The sequence below is a fragment of the Pristiophorus japonicus genome, chromosome 5 (genome assembly GCF_044704955.1).
Source record: "Pristiophorus japonicus isolate sPriJap1 chromosome 5, sPriJap1.hap1, whole genome shotgun sequence".
Lineage (NCBI taxonomy): Eukaryota > Metazoa > Chordata > Chondrichthyes > Pristiophoridae > Pristiophorus > Pristiophorus japonicus.
Window position 1 is genome coordinate 293,870,753 of NC_091981.1, and position 19,560 is coordinate 293,890,312.

At 47.4% G+C, this 19,560-nt stretch overlaps 1 protein-coding gene across 15 annotated transcripts in view; it reads left to right on the plus strand.

Moving 5' to 3' along the window:
- LOC139264759 (speriolin-like) overlaps positions 1 to 19,560 on the plus strand; it is a 395,630-nt gene that overhangs the window by 336,323 nt on the left and 39,747 nt on the right. For 13 of the 15 annotated variants that reach the window (XM_070881830.1, XM_070881833.1, XM_070881832.1 and 10 more), the window contains 2 exons: positions 3,436 to 3,477; positions 15,043 to 15,078. In XM_070881830.1, the coding sequence (XP_070737931.1) occupies positions 3,436 to 3,477; positions 15,043 to 15,078 (78 nt within the window). The remainder of the gene's footprint in view (positions 1 to 3,435; positions 3,478 to 15,042; positions 15,079 to 19,560) is intronic. The other 2 variants (XM_070881831.1, XM_070881834.1) reach the window with 2 other exon arrangements.

Sequence of the window (19,560 nt, forward strand, 5' to 3'; positions counted from 1 at the left end):
GTAGGCCATTTAGGACTGAGATGAGGAGAAACTTCTTCACTCAGAGAGTTGTTGACCTATGGAATTCCCTGCCACAGAGAGTTGTTGATGCTAGTTCATTGGATATATTCAAGAGGGAGTTAGATATGGCCCTTACGGTTAAGGGGATCAAGGGGTATGGAGAGAAAGCACGAAAGGGGTACTGAAGGAATGGTCAGCCATGATCTTATTGAATGGTGGTGCAGGCTCGAAGGGCCGAATGGCCTACTCCTGCACCTATTTTCTATGTTTCTATCACAAGGCGAGAGCAGTACCGAACATGATGAGAGAAAGGGTGGAGATCAAGCTGGACTGGCTGCAACGAGAGGGCATCATTTCGCCGATCGAATTCAACGAGTGGGCCAGTCCGATTGTTCCAGTCCTCAAGGGAGACGGCACCATCAGAATCTGTGGTGATTACAAAGTAACTATCAAAACCCACTACCAAAGGCAGACGACGTATTTGCAATGCTGGCGGGAGGAAAGACGTTTACAAAGCTGGACTTGACCTCGGCCTACATGACGCAGGAGCTGCAGGAATCATCGAAGGGCCTCACCTGCATCAACACGCACAAAGGTCTCTTCATTTGCAATAGATGCCCGTTTGGGGTTTGATCAGCTGCGGCGATATTCCAGAGAAACATGGAAAGCTTACTGAAGTCTGTCCTGTGCACCCTGGTCTTCCAGGACGACAGCTTGGTTACAGGTCGGGACACCGTTCAGCATCTGCAGAACCTGGAGGAGGTTCTTAGTCACCTCAATCGCGTGGGGCTCAGGTTAAAACGCTCGAAGTGCGTTTTTCTGGCGCCTGATGCGGAGTTCCTGGGGAGAAGAATCGCGGCGGACGGCATCAGGCCCACCGCTTCAAAGACTGAGGCAATCAAGAACGCAGCGAGACCACAGAACATGACGGAGCTGCTGTCGTTTCTCGGACTCCTAAACTACTTTGGTATCTTCTTACTGGGTCTAAGCACACTGTTCGAACCACTGCACGCTTTACTGCATAAAGCAGACGAATGGGTATGGGGTAAAAGCCAAGAAAATGCCTCTGTAAAAGCTAGAAAACTGTTCTGCTCAAACAACTCGCTTGTGTTGTATGATCCATGTAAGCGTTTGGTACGAGCATGTGATACGTCATCATACGGTGTCGGGTGTGTATTGCAGCAAGCTAATGAATCTGGGTAATTGTAACCGGTTGCTTATGCATCCAGAAGTCTGTCTAAGGTTGAGAGAGCCTACAGCATGATTGAAAAAGACGCGTTAGCGTGTGTTTATGGGGTAAAGAAAATGCATCAATATCTGTTTGCGCTCAAATTTGAATTGGAAACTGACCATCAGCCACTGATATTCCTCTTTTCAGAAAGCAAGGGGATAAATACGAATGCATCGGCCCGCATCCAGAGATGGGCGCTCACGTTGTCCGCATACAACTACGCCATCCGCCACAGGCCAGGCACAGAAAATTGTGCCGATGCTCTCAGTAGGCTGCCATTGCCCACCACGGGGGTGGAGATGGCACAGCCCACAGATTTAGTTATGGTATTGGAAGCATTTGAGAGTGAGCAATCACCTGTTACCGCCCGACAGATTAGAACCTGGATGAGCCAGGACCCCTTACTGTCCTTAGTAAACGACTGTGTGCTTCACGGGAGTTGGTCCAGTGTCCCGTTAGAAATGCAGGAAGAAGTAAAGCCGCACCAGCGGCGCAAGATGATATGTCTTTACAGGCAGACTGCCTCCTGTGGGGTAATCGGGTCGTGGTACCAAAGAAGGGCAGGGACACTTTCATTAGTGATCTCCACAGTACGCACCCAGGCATTGTAATGATGAAAGTGATTGCCAGATCCCACGTGTGGTGGCCCAGTATCGATGTGGACTTAGAGTCCTGCGTACACAACTGTAACAAATGTAAATGTTCACAGTTAAGCAATGCACCCAGGGAGGCGCCACTAAGTTTATGGTCTTGGCCCTCCAAACCATGGTCTAGGGTCCATATTGACTATGCAGGACCGTTCTTAGGAAAAATGTTTCTAGTGGTTGTAGATGCGTACTCCAAATGAATGTGAGATAATGTTGGCAAGCACGTCCGCTGCTATCACTGAAAGCCTGCGGACTATGTTTGCCATGCACGGCCTGCCTGATATCCTTGTGAGTGACAATGGGCCGTATTTCACTAGTGCTGAGTTCAAAGAGTTCATGACCCGCAATGGGATCAAACATGTCATATCTGCCCCGTTCAAACCAGCATCCAATGGTCAGGCAGAGAGAGCAGTGCAAACAATCAAGCAGAGCTTGAAGAGGGTAACTGAAGGCTCACTGCAGACTCGCCTATCCCGAGTCCTGCTTAGTTACTGCACAAGACCCCACTCACTCACTGGGATTCCACCCGCTGAACTGCTCATGAAAAGGGCACTTAAGACAAGACTCTCGTTAGTCCACATGAACAGGTAGAGAGCAGGCGGCTTCAACAAAGTACATGTCATGATAGCGCAAATATGTCACGCGAAATTGAGATTAATGATCCTGTATTTGTGTTGAACTATGGACAAGGTCCCAAGTGGCTTCCTGGCACTGTCGTGGCCAAAAAGGGGAGTAGGGTGTTTCAGGTTAAACTTTCAAATGGACTCATCTACAGGAAACACTTGGACCAAACCAAACTCAGATTCACGGACTATCCAGAGCAACCCACGTTAGACCCTACCTTTTTTGATCCCCCCGACACACACACCAGTGGCAACCGACACAGCGGTTGATCACGAAGCAGAACCCATCACCCGCAGCAGCCCAGCAGGACTCACCACGCCAGGCAGCCCAGCAAGGCCAGCTGCACAGCAGCCCAGCGAGGGCCCAACAAACGACAAACCAAAACCAGCATTTGCACCGAGACGATCAACCAGGGAAAGAAAGGCCCCAGATCGATTCACCTTGTAAATAGTTACACTATTGACTTTGGTGGGGGAGTGTTGTTATATATGTAAACCTGTAAATACCTTGTTTAACCACCAGAGGGCTCATCCACTGGAGTCCCAAGGGATCCCACAATCCCTTGGGAGCACCTGTACTTAAGGAGGCCTCACAGACTGGAGAGGCACTCTGGAGATCAAGGTCACACTTTACTTTGAGCTCACAGCATCTGGTCAGACTCTTTATTCATACACTGCACTCCCTGCACTAACTTTGGACCGCCAGAAGTTCCGCTGCTTTACGCTCCCTTTGAACGGGAAATCAGCCAGTGGAATGCTAAAGATGCCTAACCAGTAAAATCTGCCAGATTTCTGGTTGCCAGACAGTCTGGCCACTTGCTAGGCCGCTTTCCCTCGGGAGGTACAATCACTATCTGTGTTCCTATTGCATGTTGATAGCACGTTAATTAATTGTCATGTTTTAAACTGAATTCCATTCTCCGTCTCATTGCAGCGGGAGGACCTGCAGCTCTAGATCCGTGTCTTCAGGATAAAAGTAAGTCGGCACAAATGCAGCCTTCAATTCTAGACTGATACTTGGACTGAGTCTGTAAGTGCATTGGTACAAGAGTGTCATAGAATGACAGAAATTTACTGCACAGAAGGAGGCCAGTTGACCCATAGTGTCTGTGCTGGCCAAAAAAGAGCTAACCAACCTAATCCCATTTTCCAGCTCTTGCTCCATAGCCTTGTAGACTTTTTTTATTCGTCCCTGGGCTGTTAGGCGTCTCTGGCAAGGCCAGCATTTATTATCCATTCCAGTTGCCCATTGAGAAGGTGGTAGTGTGCCACCTTCTTGAACCGCTGCAGTTCTTGTGGTGAGGGAACTTCCACAGTGCTGTCAGGGAGAGAGTTCCAGAATTTTGGCCCAGCGGCGATGAATGAACGACGCTTCAAGTGCATATCCAAATACTTCTTAAATGTAATCAGTTTTTCTACCTCAACCACCCTTTCAGGCAGTGAGTTCCAGGCCCACACCACCCTCTGGATGAAAAAAGTTCTCAACTTCCCTCTTAAATCTGTTAATTCAAAGCTATGCCCCTCTCTGCTAAGGGAAATAAGTGCTTCCTATCCACTCTATCTAGGTCCCTAGTAACTGTACTCGAGCTGTTGCCTCATGAATGTTTTATACAGGTCATTCATAACCTCCCTCCTCTTGTATTCTATGCCTCGGCTAATAAAGGAAAATATTCCGTATGCCTTCTTAACTACTGAAAAGGGAGGGTGAACAGCCAGTTGTCATGGTGCATATAGGTACCAACGATATAGATAAAAAATGGGACGAGGTCCTACGAGACGAATTTAGGGAGCTAGGAGCTAAATTAAAAAGTAGGACCTCAAAAGTAGTAATCTCAGGATTGCTACCAGTGCCATGTGCTAGTCACAGTAGGAATCGCAGGATAGCTCAGATGAATGCGTGGCTTGAGCAGTGGTGCACAAGGGAGGGATTCAAATTCCAGGGACATTGGAACCGGTTCTGCGGGAGGTGGGACCAGTACAAACCGGACGGTCTGCACCTGGGCAGAACCGGAACCAATGTCCTCGGGGGAGTGTTTGCGAGTGCTGTTGGGGAGGAGTTAAACTAATAAGGCAGGGGGATGGGAACCTCTGCAGGGAGACAGAGGGAAGTACAATGGGGGCAGAAGCAAAAGATAGAAAGAAGAAAAGTAAAAGTGGAGGGCAGAGAAACCTAAGGCAAAAAGCAAAAAGGGCCACATTACAGCAAAATTCTAAAGGGGCAAATTGTGTTAGAAAGACAAGCCTGAAGGCTCTGTGCCTCAATGCGAGGAGTATTCGGAATGAGGTGGGCGCAGATTGCAGTTAACGGGTATGATGTAATTGGCATCACGGAGACATGGCTTCAGAGTGACCAAGTACTCAACATCCAGGGGTGTTCAACATTTAGAAAGGATAGACAGAAAGGAAAAGGAGGCGGGGTGGCATTTCTGGTTAAAGAGGAAATTAATGCAATAGTAAGAAAGGACATTAGCTTGGATGATGTGGAATCGGTATGGGTGGAGCTATGGAATACTAAAGGGCAGAAAATGCTCGTGGAAATTGTGTACAGGCCACCAAACAGTAGTAGTAAGGTTGGGGACAGCATCAAACAAGAAATTAGGGATGCATGCAATAAAGGTATAGCAGTTAACATGGGCGACTTTAATCGACATATTGATTGGGCTAATCAAACTGGTAGCAATGCAGTGGAGGAGGATTTCCTGGACTGTATTAGGGATAGTTTTCGAGACCAATATGTCGAGGAACCAACTCGGGAGCTGGCCATTCTAGACTGAATGAAGAGTAATGAGAAAGGACTAATTAGCAATCTTGTTGTACGAGGCCCCTTGGAGAAGAGTGACCATAACATGGTAGAATTCTTTATCAGGATGGAGAGTGACACAGTTAATTCGGAAACTAGGGTCCTGAACTAAAGGAAAGGTAACTTCGATGGGTTGAGGCGTGAATTGGCTAGAATAGACTGGCAAATGATACTTAAAGGATTGACAATGGATAGGCAATGGCAAACATTTAAAGATCACATGGATGAACTTCAGCAATTGTACATCCCTGTCTGGAGTAAAAATAAAATGGGGAAGGTGGCTCAACCGTGGCTAACAAGGGAAATTACGGATAGTGTTAAATCCAAGGAAGAGACATTTTAATTGGCCAGAAAAAGCAACAGACCTGAGGACTGGGAGAAATTTAGAATTCAGGAGAAGGAGGACAAAGGGTTTAATTAAGAGGGGGAAAATAGAGTACGAGAAGAAGCTTGCCGGGAACGTAAAACCTGACTGCAAAAGCTTCTATAGATATGTGAAGGGAAAAAGATTAGTGAAGACAAACGTAGGTCCCTTGCAGTCGGATTCAGGTGAATTTATAATGGGGAACAAAGAAATGGCAGACCACTTGAACAAATACTTTTGGTTCTTTTTTCACGAAGGAAGACACAAATAACCATCCGGAAGTACTAGGGGACCGAGGGTCTAGTGAGAAGGAAGAACTGAAGGATATCTTTATTAGGCGGGAAATTGTGTTCGGGAAATTGATGGGATTGAAGGCCGATAAATCCCTGGGGCCTGATAGCCTGCATCCCAGAGTATTTAAGGAAGTGGTCATAGAAATAGTGGATGCATTGGTGATCATTTTCCAACAGTCTATTAACTCTAGATCAGTTCCTGTGGACTGGAGGGTAGCTAATGTAACATCACTTTTTAAAAAGGGAGGGGGAGAGAAAGCGGGTTATTATAGACCGGTTAGCCTGACATCAGTAGTGGGGAAAATGTTGGAATCAATTATTAAAGATGAAATAGCAGCGCATTTGGAAAGCAGTGACATGATCGGTCCAAGTCAGCATGGATTTATGAAGGGGAAATCATGCTTGATAAATCTTCTGGAATTTTTTGAGGATGTAACTAGCAGAGTGGACAAGGGAGAACCAGTGGATGTGGTGTATTTGGAATCTCAAAAGGCTTTTGACAAGGTCCCACACAAGAGATTAGTGTGCAAAATCAAAGCACATGGTATTGGGGGTAATATATTGACGTGGATAGAGAACTGGTTGGCAGACAGGAAGCAGAGAGTCGGGATAAACGGGTCCTTTTCAGAATGGCAGGCAGTGACTAGTGGAGTGCCGCAGGGCTCAGTGCTGGGACCCCAGCTCGTTACAATATATATCAATGATTTGGATGAAGGAATTGAGTGTAATATCTCCAAGTTTGCAGATGACACTAAACTGAGTGGCGGTGTGAGCTGTGAGGAGGATGCTATGAGGCTGCAGGGTAACTTGGACAGGTTAGATGAGTGGGCAAATGCATGGCAGATGCGGTATAATGTGGATAAATGTGAGGTTATCCACTTTGGGGGCAAAAACGCGAAGACAGAATATTATCTGAATGGCGGCAGGTTAGGAAACGGAGAAGTGCAACGAGACCTGGGTGTCATGGTTCATCAGTCTTTGAAAGTTGGCATACAGGTACAGCAGGCGGTAAAGAAGGCAAATGCTATGTTGGCCTTCATAGCTCGGGGATTTGAGTATAGGAGCAGGGAGGTCTTACTGCAGTTGTACAGGGCCTTGTTGAGGCCTCATCTGGAATATTGTGTTCGGTTTTGGTCTCCTCATCTGACGTTCTTGCTATTGAGGGAGTGCAGCGAAGGTTCACCAGACTGATTCCCGGGATGGCAGGACTGACATATGAGGAGCGACTGGATCAACTGGGCCTTTATACATTGGTGTTTAGAAGGATGAGAGGGGATCTCATAGAAACATGTAAGATTCTGATGGGACGGGACAGGTTAGATGCAGGTAGAATGTTACCGATGTTGGGGAAGTCCAGAACCAGGGGACACAGTCTTAGGATAAGGGGTAGGCCATTTAGGACTGAGATGAGGAGAAACTTCTTCACTCAGAGAGTTGTTAACCTGTGGAATTCCCTGCCGCAGAGAGTTGTTGATGCCAATTCATTGGATATATTCAAGAGCGAGCTAGATATGGCCCTTACGGCTAAGGGGATCAAGGGTTATGGAGAGAAAGCAGGAAAGGGGTACTGAGGTGAATTATCAGCCATGACTTTATTGAATGGTGGTACAGGCTCGAAGGGTCGAATGGCCTACTCCTGCACCTATTTTCTATGTTTCTATGTTTACCATATCTACCTGTCTTGCTTACTTCAGGGATCTGTGTACATGCACTCCAAGGTCCCTATGTCCCACTACACAACTCAATTTCCTCTCATTTATTGTATATTCCTTTGCCTTGTTAGCCCTCCTCAAATACATTACCTCACACTTCTCCCGATTGAATTCCATTTGTCACTTTTCTGCTCATCTGACCAGCACATTGATATCTTTCTGCAGTCTACAGCTTTCTTCCTCACTATCAACCACATGGACAATTTTTGTATCATCTGGAAATGTTTTAATCATGTCCCCTACATTGGAGTCTAAATAATTAATATATAACACAAAAAGCAAACGCAAAAGCGGAACCCCACTGGAAACAACTTTCCCATCATAAAACATCCATCGACCATTACTCTTTGCTTCCTGCCACTCAGCCAATTTTGGATCCAACTTGCCACTTTCTCTTGGATCCCATGGGCTTTTACATTTCTGACTAGTCTGCCATGTGGGACTTTGTCAAAAGCCTTGCTAAAATCCATGTGCACTACATCAAACGCACAAACTTCATTGTTACCACCTCAAAATGTTCAATCAAGTTAATCAGACACGTCCTTCCCTTAAATCCATGCTGATTGTCCTTGATTAATTCGTGCCTTTCGAAATGATGGTTAATACGGCCCCTGAGAATTTTTTTCAACAATTTGTCCACCACTGAGGTTAGGCTGACTGGCCTGTGATTATTCGGTCTATCCCTTTCTCCCTTTTTAAACAATGGCACAACGTTAGCAGTTCTCCTGTCCTCCAGCACCACGCCTGTAGCCAGAGAAGATTGAAAAATGATGGTCAGAGCCTCTGCTATTTCCTCCCTTGCTTCCCAGCCTAGGATACATTTCATCTAAGCCTGGCGATTTATCTACTTTCAAAGATGCTAAATCCCTTAATACTTCCTCTCGCACTATGTTTATCTTAGCTACTATGTTTATCTCAGCCTTAACAACTATAATGTCTGCATTGTCAATCAGCAGCTGGTTTTACTCTCCGCTTCATTTTGTTTTTTCCTCTCTAGCACATGAATGTTACGGTCAATGTAGAGATGTTCGATGTTATCAGCTAAGTCAGCACAGCCCAGGGATTAACTTGTGATCTGCCTGCTCTGTAAGGCACAGTGCTGCATTTGGTCTATCACAGGAGTCACGAAATGTAATACTCCAATTGGTTAGGCAGTCAATCACTAGTACAAGAAAGGCTGAACATGTGCTTGAAAAATACTAAGAGGCGATATGATGATTGTTTTGCAAGAGAGAGATGCGCGAGTGTTAGAATTGTAGAAGATGCTCATCTGTTTCAGGCAGATCTTAATGTATTGGATTATGCTCAAGACTGGAAAATAATGTATAACTTAGATTAGTGCAATGTTTTGCATGTGGGTAGGGCAAATGCTCAACATTCATACATCCTTCAGGGAAAGTTATTAAAGATGCTGGAAATAGAATGAGATTTTGGACATTCTAGTGCATAAATCCTAAAGGCACATGAGCAATTCCATGCTATGATAGCCAGAGCAAATAGGGTGTTGGGGTGTATCCATAGGACAATTGAGTATAAGATGAGGCGTACTGTTTTGTCCTTGTACAAGACCTTAGTCAGGCTGCACTTGGAATATTGGCCCCGAGTTTCCACATGATTTGCTCCTGATTTTTAGGAGCAACTGGTGTAGAACGGAGTATCTTAGAAATCGGAATTCTCGACATTTAGTTTGCTCCAGTTCTAGTCAGTTGGAACAGTTTCACTTTGGAACAGAATTTTTTTTTCAAAAGGGGGCGTGTCTGGCCACTTACACCTGATTTCAAAGTTTCGTGAGTGAAAACTTACTCCAAACTAACTTAGAATCGAGTAAGTGAAGATTTTTGTACGCTCGAAAAAACCTTGTCTACACTTTAGAAAATCAGGCGTAGGTTACAAATTAGGCGCAGGGAACAAGGTGGGGGGGAGGGGGGGGGAAGGGAAGTCATTAAATTCTACAATCAATCCTTAGTTATACTTATACAAATATTATACAAATAAATCCAACCTGAATAAAAATTTATAAGCAAAGAAAAGATTAAATAAACCATGTTCCTACCTGTGTGAAATAGCATCAGCCTTCGAGCTACTGTGCTTCAGGCAGGCCTTTCATGTTGGAGACAGGCAGGGGTGTGGCGTCAGTGTCTCGATGGCAGCGGCAGCAAGCTTCGAGCTGAGCTGCAGTGCTTGAGGCAGGCCTTCATTCTGCCGCGAAGAAGCAACACCGGATGGACCCAAGGCCATTCGGCCATGAGATATCAGCGGCGTCAGTGGCTGGCCAGCAGCCGAAGAATCAGCAGCGGACCGACGTGAGGCCATTCGGCCATAGGATATCAGCGGCGTCAGTGGCTGGCCGGCAGCCGAAGAATCAACACCTGACACACGCAGCTCTTTAAGGTGCTTGAGGCCATTCGGCCACGCTTTAGGGGCGGCATCAGTGGCTCGACGGCAGCCGAAGATACAGCAGCAGCCTTCGAGCTGTGAGGGGGACTGAGGCCATTTGGACAGGGAGAGGCAGCCACATCGACAGTTTTATACTTAAATTTGCAGAATTGTCAACACCACGTATTATGCAATGGTTTGCCATCAATTCACTGCATAGGAGAGAATTGATTCGAGCTCACCGCACCAGGAACGTCGTAGCCCGTAGGTTGATGGGCAGGAGACCTTACCCACGTCGACAATATCGAACCATGCGCTCGTACCTGGACATGAGCGAGGCTGATTGTGTGAAAAGGCTGCGTTTTCGCAGAGAAGTTGTCACTGAGATCTGTGATATGGTGAGAGCAGATTTGCAGCCCCGAAGCAGAAGGACAACTGCCCTGTCTGTTGCAGTGAAGGTAACAGCTGCACTTTCTTTCTATGCCTCGGGATCGTTTCAAGCTACAACTGGAGATGTGTGTGCCATCTCTCAACGTGCAATACATGCCTGCGTTTACCAGGTCACAGCTGCACTTTATGCGCGAAGGAATGACTTCATCAATTTCCCAATGACCGCACAAGCGATCCATGAGAGGGCTGTGGGCTTCTCCAGGATTGCCGGCTTCCCAAAGGTACAGGGCTGCATTGATTGTACCCACATAGCCTTGCGAGCACCTGTGGAGGAATCTGAGCAGTACCGAGGAATAGGAAAGGTTTCCACTCTATCTCTGTGCAGTTCGTGTGTGACGACAAGCAGTGCATCATGTCAGTCGATGCGAGATACCCTGGCAGCACCCACGATGCGTTCATCCTACGCGACAGCGTTCTATCTGACATGTTTGAGCAGCAGCCAGAAGGGCAGAGCTGGCTACTGGGAGACAAAGGGTACGGCCTGGCCACCTGGCTCATGACGCCCATACGCGTGACACGGACAGAAGCTGACCGTAAATACAACATGGCGCACATTGCGACGCGCAGCATCATTGAGAGGACCATTGGCATATTGAAACAGCGATTCCGATGCCTGGACCATTCCGGAGGACAGTTGCTATACTCTCCTCAGATTGTCGGTCACTTCACTGTTGTGTGCTGCATGCTTCATAACTTAGCCATCATGAGGCAGCAGGAGCTGGTAGTGGAACCCGAAGACCGACGTGAGGGTCCAGTGCATGATGATAGTATTACGGAAGACCAGGATGTGGATGATAACGACAATCAGGAAAGCATGCAAGTGCCTGATGCCGAAGCACGAGGTCGGAGGAGGGCCGTCCAACTTCAACTACTGATGTCTGAGGGCTCTGCGACCACTTTTGCATATGGACATGTTTATTCTTTGCAGTTGTTTCTACGTTGTGTTGTGTTAATGGAACATGAAATAGTTTTAATGAAAAAATATTTTATTGAAAAGTTAACGTCACTCTAATAAAATATTTATTGTATCAAACTATACTTTTTAATATGACTCTTGAAGATCACTTAAAAACTTTAAGATCACTTATAAACTTGTAAAGTCACAAAAGTTACAAAACACTTTCTATGTGAAAGATTTTACACTCTAAGATCACTTACACTTCAAGATCACTTTTTAGATGCAAAATTAAATAATTTACAGAATGTGAGAGCATTTACACTATAAGATCACTTGAAAACTCTGAGATCACTTATATGTTGTAAAGTTACAAAACTTACAAAACAGTTTCATTGTGAAAAATCTTACACTCTGAAGAACACTTAAACTTCAGGATCACTTTTTAGGTGCAAAATTAAATAAGATACAAAAAAATGTGAGAGCATTTACACTGTAAGATCACTTAAAAATCATAAGATCCCTTATAAGTTGTAAAGTTACAAAACTTACAAAACAATTTCAATTTGAAAAACGCTACTACAGCTACATCAAGAACAAGAACAAAAGCAGCAAAGAAAGGCTGCAACCATGTCTCATCCATATCTCAGTGAATGTTCACTTCCTCATGGGGGTGTCATTTGATTGGCTGGGCTGTGCGCCCTTATTGCAGCAGCTACCTCAACCAGGCCCATCCTGACGGCCTGTGCCAACACTTGCATGCCCTCCCTGATGGCCTGTGCCGTCGATTGCACTCCCTCGGACATTCCCTCCCTAAGTTCCCGTGTCATTACTGCTATTTCTCCCGTCAGGACCGTCAACTCTTCACCTACAGCACTGACGCCACCGATGAGTGATCGGGTAAGCTCATTGGTCTCCATACCCAATGCCACAATCTGAGTCGCATCTGTTGCACGCTGCATCTCAGGAGAGTGTGTCTCCAATCTCCTTCTCCTCTGCCTGGGTCTGCCTCGTGGCACCACTACACTGGGAGGCGTGGGCACGGACGGTGGGATGCTCGGTGTTGCAAGCGGCACCACTACACAGGGAGGCGCAGGCTGGGACTGTGGGACGCTCTGTGTTCCAGACGGCAGAACTAGAGGGAGAGACTCGGGCTGGAACGGTAGGACGCTCGGTGTTCCAGATGACAGCACTCGAGTGCGAGCCGTGGGCTGGGATGTTGGACGAATGGGTGTAAACTGCTCCATGATATCAGCAGCAACACTGGGACCCGAAGCGTTGGAATCAAAACCATAGTAGGTGGAACCAGAACCTATGCGAGAGGGAGGCACAGGCTGGGACGGTAGTGCACTGACTGTAGAATGCTGCATTATACCAGCAGCACCACTGGGACCCGCAACATCGGAAGCGAAACCATGGAAGGTGGAACCAAGACCTATGCTAGGGGTTGAAACTCTGATGCCCCTTGATGGGGGCTCATAAACATTAAATTGGAAGCTCTCTCCTGCAGACATTTCAGTCATTGCTGCCATCATCCAGTCTGGATCGTCCGCAGCTGGTTGTACTGGTTCTTGTTCTGTACCCTCAGGATCCTCAGGGTTGGCAGCAGCAGCAGCATCATCATCATCATCATCATGTTCTGCAAAATACATCAGAACAGTCAAATGCTTAACAGCAAGGGAGGGGGCAGGGTGGGTGGCATGAGTACTCTCACACATAGCAGGCCAGGCAGCAGGTTGATTTAAAGGGCCATGATGCATTTTCAGGACTTGCCCTCTTCCTCGCCTGCGGGCCCAGCTTGTGCTGTACCGATTGCTTTTCTCCATGTACGACTCATCATAGCAGCTCCCCTCTGTTCCAAGGGTGTCAGCGGATGCAGATTGGGCACACCTCCTCCTGTCCGAGTTGCCTCCCTTTTGTTGTGGGCCAATTTCTTCTGCAAAAAATAAAATATAACTTTTTACAGAGTGTGTCAGTCTGCAAGGTGGGACATACAGATAGCCAGGTTACAATTACGATTAAATTAAAAATGGGAAATATTACTTACACTAACTACTTGACCAAGGTCGTGCCATTTCTTTTTACACTGACTTCTAGATCTCCTGGTATGCACCACTGCGCAGTAATCTTCTGCAACTTGGTTCCAGCGTTTCTTCTTTTCTTTTGGTGGCACTTTTATGCGACCTCTGTTGCTGGTATCTAGCTCCTGCCATCTCTGCTCAATTACGTTGACTAATATCTCAACTTCCTCATGCAAGAAATTCTTTGTTCTTGGTGGACGTTGATCCATTGCAAAGTTGAATTGACACTCTTATTTCTCCAAACACACAGTCCTTAATTTGCATGCACCAATGCAGCACCGGTTCTGCAAGTTTAGCAGTGAAAAGCTGAACTCACTGATTTCACTAGGTGATTTATTCAGCAGTGCTGCTAAAAGCACTCCCTCACACACAGAAATATCAAAAAAAATTAAATTACAAGCCTTTGCAGGGGTCCAAGAAACAAATCTTCACTTTTTCTGCAGTATTTAAAAAAATGGCCGAGTGCCAATGTTTGTATGAGACTGCGCGTGCGCGCACGCTCCAACGCGCACGCGCAGGGTTGCCGGCACCACGAAGGCTAATTTAAATTGTACCCGCCCCCTGCTACTTAGAAAATCGGCGCGAGTGTTAGGCTCCGCCCCCTGCTGTGAAGAGCGCGCCGCGCCAAGCAGACATCGAGCTCCAAGGAGCTCGAGAATATCGGACTTTTTTTTAGGCACAGTTTTCGGCGCGAAAAACAGGCGCCCAGCTCGGAGGTGCGCCGTTTTCACCGCGGGACGAAAATTGGGGCCACTGTGTCCAGTTTTGGTCTCCTCACATGCCGGTTGATATTGAGGCTCAAGAAAGGGTGCAGAAGAGGGACATTAGACTAATTCCAAGTCTAAAGCATCTTAGTTATCAAGATAGGCTAAAAAGAAGTTGGGACTCTATACTTTAGAGCAGCGTAGACTTCGGGGGGATCTGATTGAGATTAATAATATAAGAAGCGAACAGACGATGTTCCAGCTGACAGTTTATTTCAATTAAATAGGTTAGGCAGCACCAGAGTTCACAAAATCAAGTTGTGCAGGGCTCATTCGATCTAGGTTAGACCTCAGGATGTTGCTCATTTCCAAGACAATAGTAGATCTCTAGAACAAGCTGCCGTTTTGTCTGGTGGATGCAGGCGCAAATGCTAATGATACCTGACTGTTAAAAGCAGCCAGGTTACCCGCTGACGCTCCCAGACAGGCTGGCCGCTCACTAGGCCGTATCCCCCGGGAGGTACAATTCCTGTAAAGTCCTGTCCCCTCAGTACAGATTCACACGAGGCATATAGTGAATTCAAGGTCACTCTGGACCTGCACCTTTATTTCACAGCTCTGGAATGCTGCACTTGCCTGAGACCTGTCCTTATATACCTGTCTCTTGCAAGTGCACCCCTGGTGGTAAGGTATGCTGGTGGTTACAGGTCATATCTTATTACAGTCATGTATAGCATGTTAGGATACAGTTATATATAATAATGTAAGATACATGACAATTCCTACCTATGTTTGTATTGAATGTTGATAGCACTTTGATTAATTGTCATGATTTAAACTGAATTTCATTCTCTGTCTCATGGTAGCAGCAGCAGATCAGGACAGTCAGAGACAGGGTGCAGGTGAGTCGGCACAAATGCAGCCTTCAATTCTGAACTGATACTTGGACTGAGTCTGAGAGTGCATTGGTACAAGAGTGTCACGTTAGGACACTTCAGGGATGAAATTTGTCCTGTGCAGTCACGATAAACTGGGGATAGCCAATTAGCAGCTCGTTATTCAGCCTCATTTTGTCTTAACCTCTCTAGCTCAGGAATGCTCAGGTCAATTTAGATGTTATCAGCGAACTCAGCACATTCTGGCAATTAACTTAGGATCTTCCTGGTCTATAAGGCTCAGGGCTCCATTTGGTCCAACACAGGAGTCACAAATTGTAAAACTCCAATTAGTTAAGCAGTCACAAGTGCAAGAGACGCTGAACATATTCTTGAAAGATAATAAGAGGCGATACGCCGATTCTTTTTTTTTAAATGAGATGGGGGAATAACGTACACAGAAAGTGTTCACTGAACTTCATCTTTCCCATAGATGCTCATTTCATTGTTGACCTCCATTTCCTCCATTTTCTTTATTTATTCACGGGATGTGGGTGATGCTGGCAAGGTCAGCATTTATTGCCCATCCCTAATTGTCCTTGAGAAGACGAACTGCCTTACACAACTGAGTGACATGCTGGGCCATTCCAGAGGGCTGTTAAGAGACAACCACAGTTGTGGGACTGGTGTCACATATAAGCCTGTCTGGGTCAGTACGGCAGATTTCCTTTCCTAAAGGGAATTAGTGAACCAGATGTGCTTTTACGATAATTGGTAGTTACATTGTCATCATTACTGGTACTAGCTTTTTTCTAAATTCCAGATTTATTTAATGAACCATATTTAGATTCTGCTGCTGTCGTGGTGGGATTGTGAATTGATGTCTCTGGATCATTAACCCAGGCCTTTGGATTACCAGTCCAGTAACCAATCCTTTTGAATAAATCTTCTCTTCTTAGGCAGTCCCTCGGAGTCAAGGATGACTTGCTTCCACACTAAAACTGAGTCCTCAGGTGATTGAAGAGTCCAATGCGGAACCTACAGTCTCTGTCACAGGTGGGGCGGACGGTGTTTGGAGGAACGGGTGGGTCGGGTGCCTGGATTGCCGCGTGCTCCTTCCGCTGTCGACACTTGGCTTCAGCTTGCTCTTAGCGAAGAGACTCGAGGTGTTCAGCGCCTTCCCGGATGCTTTTCCTCCACTTTGGGCAGTCTTGGGCCAGGGATTCCCAGGTGTCGATGCGGATGTTGCACTTTTTTCACTGAGGCTTTGAGGGTGTCCTTGAAGCGTTTCCTCTGCCCACCTGTGGCTCGCTTGCCATGTCTAAGCTCCAAGTACAGCGCTTGTTTTGGGAGTCTCGTGTCAGGCCTGCGGACGATGTGGCCCGTCCAACGGAACTGATTGAACGTGGTCAATTCCTCGATGCTGGGGATGTTGGCCTGAGCGAGAACACTGACGTTGGTGCGTCTATCCTGCCAATGGATTTGCAGGATCTTGCGGAGGCAACGCTGGTGCTACTTCTCCAGTGTTTTGAAGTGCCTGCTTTACATAGTCCATGTCTCTGAGCCATATAGGAGGGCAGGTATTACTACTGCTCTGTCGGCCATGAACTTGATGCTGGCTTTGAGGTCCTGGTCTTCAAACACTCTCTTCCTCAGGCGACCGAAGGCTGCACTGGCACACTGAAGGTGGTGTTGGACCTCATCGTTGATGTCTGCCCTTGCTGACAGTAGGCTCCCGAGGTATGGTCCACGTTGTCCAAGGCCTCATCATGGATCTTGAAAACCGAGGGGGAACTGCAATGTGGCAGGGGCAGGTTGGTAGAGGACCTTTGTCTTACGGATCTTTCGTTTATGCCCATGCTCTCGTACGCCTCGGTGAAGGTGTTGACGATAGCTTGGAGTTCGGCCTCCGAGTGTGTGCAGACACACTCTGCGTCTGCGTACTGTAATTCAATGACAGAGGATGGGACGTCTTTGGATCTGGCCTGGAGGCGGCAAAGGTTGAACAGATTCCCATTTGTCCTGTAATTTTGCCCCCCCACCACTACCACTTCCACTGTCAGCCAGCCAGTCCACACTGCTGCTGCCCATGCTGACGTGGTACATTCTACAGCCGGGCCTTCTAGGCCCAGAGCGACTCGAGGACCTCCTGCAAGGCGATCTGCAGCCTCCCCCACTGAAGCTCAGCAACCTTCTACCAGCCATGCTGCAGTTACTGGGGGAGCACGTGGTAGGAGCACTAGGTCAGGCAAAGGCATTAAGGGAATGTACAAGATAATTAGTTGACTTTTTTCTGTAATATTGGATGGATTGATGTTTTAAGTGGATTAGAATGTTTGTTGTGTGGTGGTGTTCATTTCAGTATTGTGGGCTAGAGGAAGCTGTGATGGTCAGTACAGAGGGAAGGTAAGGTGTGGGACTGTTGGTGAATGTGGAATTGGGTTTGTATTCACTGAAGCAGCAGCTGGATCATTCGCTCTTGGACAGCCGGAGCAGAAAGGGGCTCTCTGGATTGCCTCTTCCCTTCCGCTTCCTGTTCTTCTGCCTCCTCCTCCTCCTTCCCCATTTCTTCCACCCTTCTCTCCTCATCATCCTACTGCTCCTCCTCAGCTGGATGCCATATTGCGAGGTTGTGGATCATGTGGCAGACCACAACGAGTCTTGAGACACGTTCTGGTGAGTATTGCAGGGCTCCTCCACAGCGGTGTAGGCAATGGAAGTGTTGTCTAAGGATGCCAATGGTATGTTCTATCATCATGATAGGCAGTCCCTCTAAAAATGAGTCCTGTGGTGGCTGTACAGTCCAATACGAGAACCACAGTTCCTGTCACAGGTGGGACAGATAGTCGTTGAAGGAAGGGGTGGGTGGGACTGGTTTGCCGCACGCTCTTTCCGCTGCCCGCGCTTGATTTCTGCATGCTCTCAGCGATAAGACTCAAGGTGCACAGCGTCCTCCCGGATGCACTTCCTCCACTTAGGGCGGTCTTTGGCCAGGGACTCCCAGGTGTTGGTGGGGATGTTGCACTTTATCAGGGAGGCTTTGAGGGTGTCCTTGTAATGTTTCCTCTGCCAACCTTTGGCTCATTTGCCGTGAAGGAGTTCTGAGTAGAGCGCTTGCTTTTGGAGCCGCGTGTCTGGCATGCGAACGATGTGGCCTGCCCAGCGGAGTTGATCAAGTGCGGTCAGTGCTTCAATGCTGGGGATATTGGCCTGGTCAAGGATGTTGGTGCCTCTGTCCTCCCAGGGGATTTGTAAGACATCATTGGTGGTATTGCTCAAGAAACTTGAGGTGTCTTCTGTACATTGTCCATGTCTCTGAGCCATACAGGAGGGTGGGTATTACTACAGCTCTGTAGACCATGAGCTTGGTAATGGAGTTGAGGGCCTGGTTTTCAAACACTCTTTTCCTGAGGCGGCCGAAAGCTGCGCTGGCGAATTGGAGGCGGTGTTGAATCTCGTCGTCAATGTCTGCTCTTGTTGATAAGAGGCTCCCGAGGTATGGGATATGGTCCACGTTGTCCAGGGCCGCGCCGTGGATCTTGATGACGGGGGCAGTGCTTTACGACGAGGACAGGCTGGTGGAGGACCTTTGTCTTTTGGATGTTTAACGTAAGGCCCATGCATTCGTACGTCTCAGTAAATACATTGGATGACTTGGAGTTCAACCTCTGTATGTGCACAGACGCAGGCATCGTTCGCGTATTGTAGCTCGACGACAGACGTTGGGGTGGTCTTGGACCTGGCCTGGAGTCGACGAAGGTTAAAACATAGAAAATAGTTGTAGGATTAGGCCATTCAGACCTTCGAGCCTGCACCACCATTCAATAAGATCATGGCTGATCTATGTTTGAACAGGGTTCTCCCTTGTTCTGTAGTTTATTTCCATTCCAGCAGGGAGCTTGCTGACTGTGAGGTGGAGCATGGCAGCGAGGAAGATTGAGAAGAGGGTTGGGGTGATGCCACAGCCCTGTTTGACCCCGGTCCGGGCCGTGGATTGGGTCTGTAATGGATCCGTTGGCAAGGATCATGGCCTGCAGGGATGGTGACGAACTTTTGGGGGCATGCGAAATGGAGGACGGTGCTCCATAGGCCCTCGTAGTTGACAGTGTCAAAAGCCTTTGTAACGCCGAAGAAGGCCATGTATAAGGGCTGGTGCTGTTCCCTGCATTTTTCCTGCAGCTGTCGCACTGTAAAAATCATGTCCGTTGTGCCCCGTAGGGGACGGAATCCACACTGTGACTCCGGGAGGAGCTCCTCAGCCACAGGGAGATGACCCCCTCAATGCCTGCCCCCAACAAAGCCTACAGTGCTTGGTCTGCCCTCCATGCTTCCATAAACAGTGCCTGCGAAGAGACGCTCGGTCCCTCAACCAGGAAACACCAGGTCTAGTTTGATGAGAATGACCATCCAAGTGTTAATAGATTGCAAGCGAAGGGCATTTCTGAGCCTTAAACTCTTATCAGATTCCATGTGATAGCATGGCTTTCGTTATCTGCATGCTGTCCATGT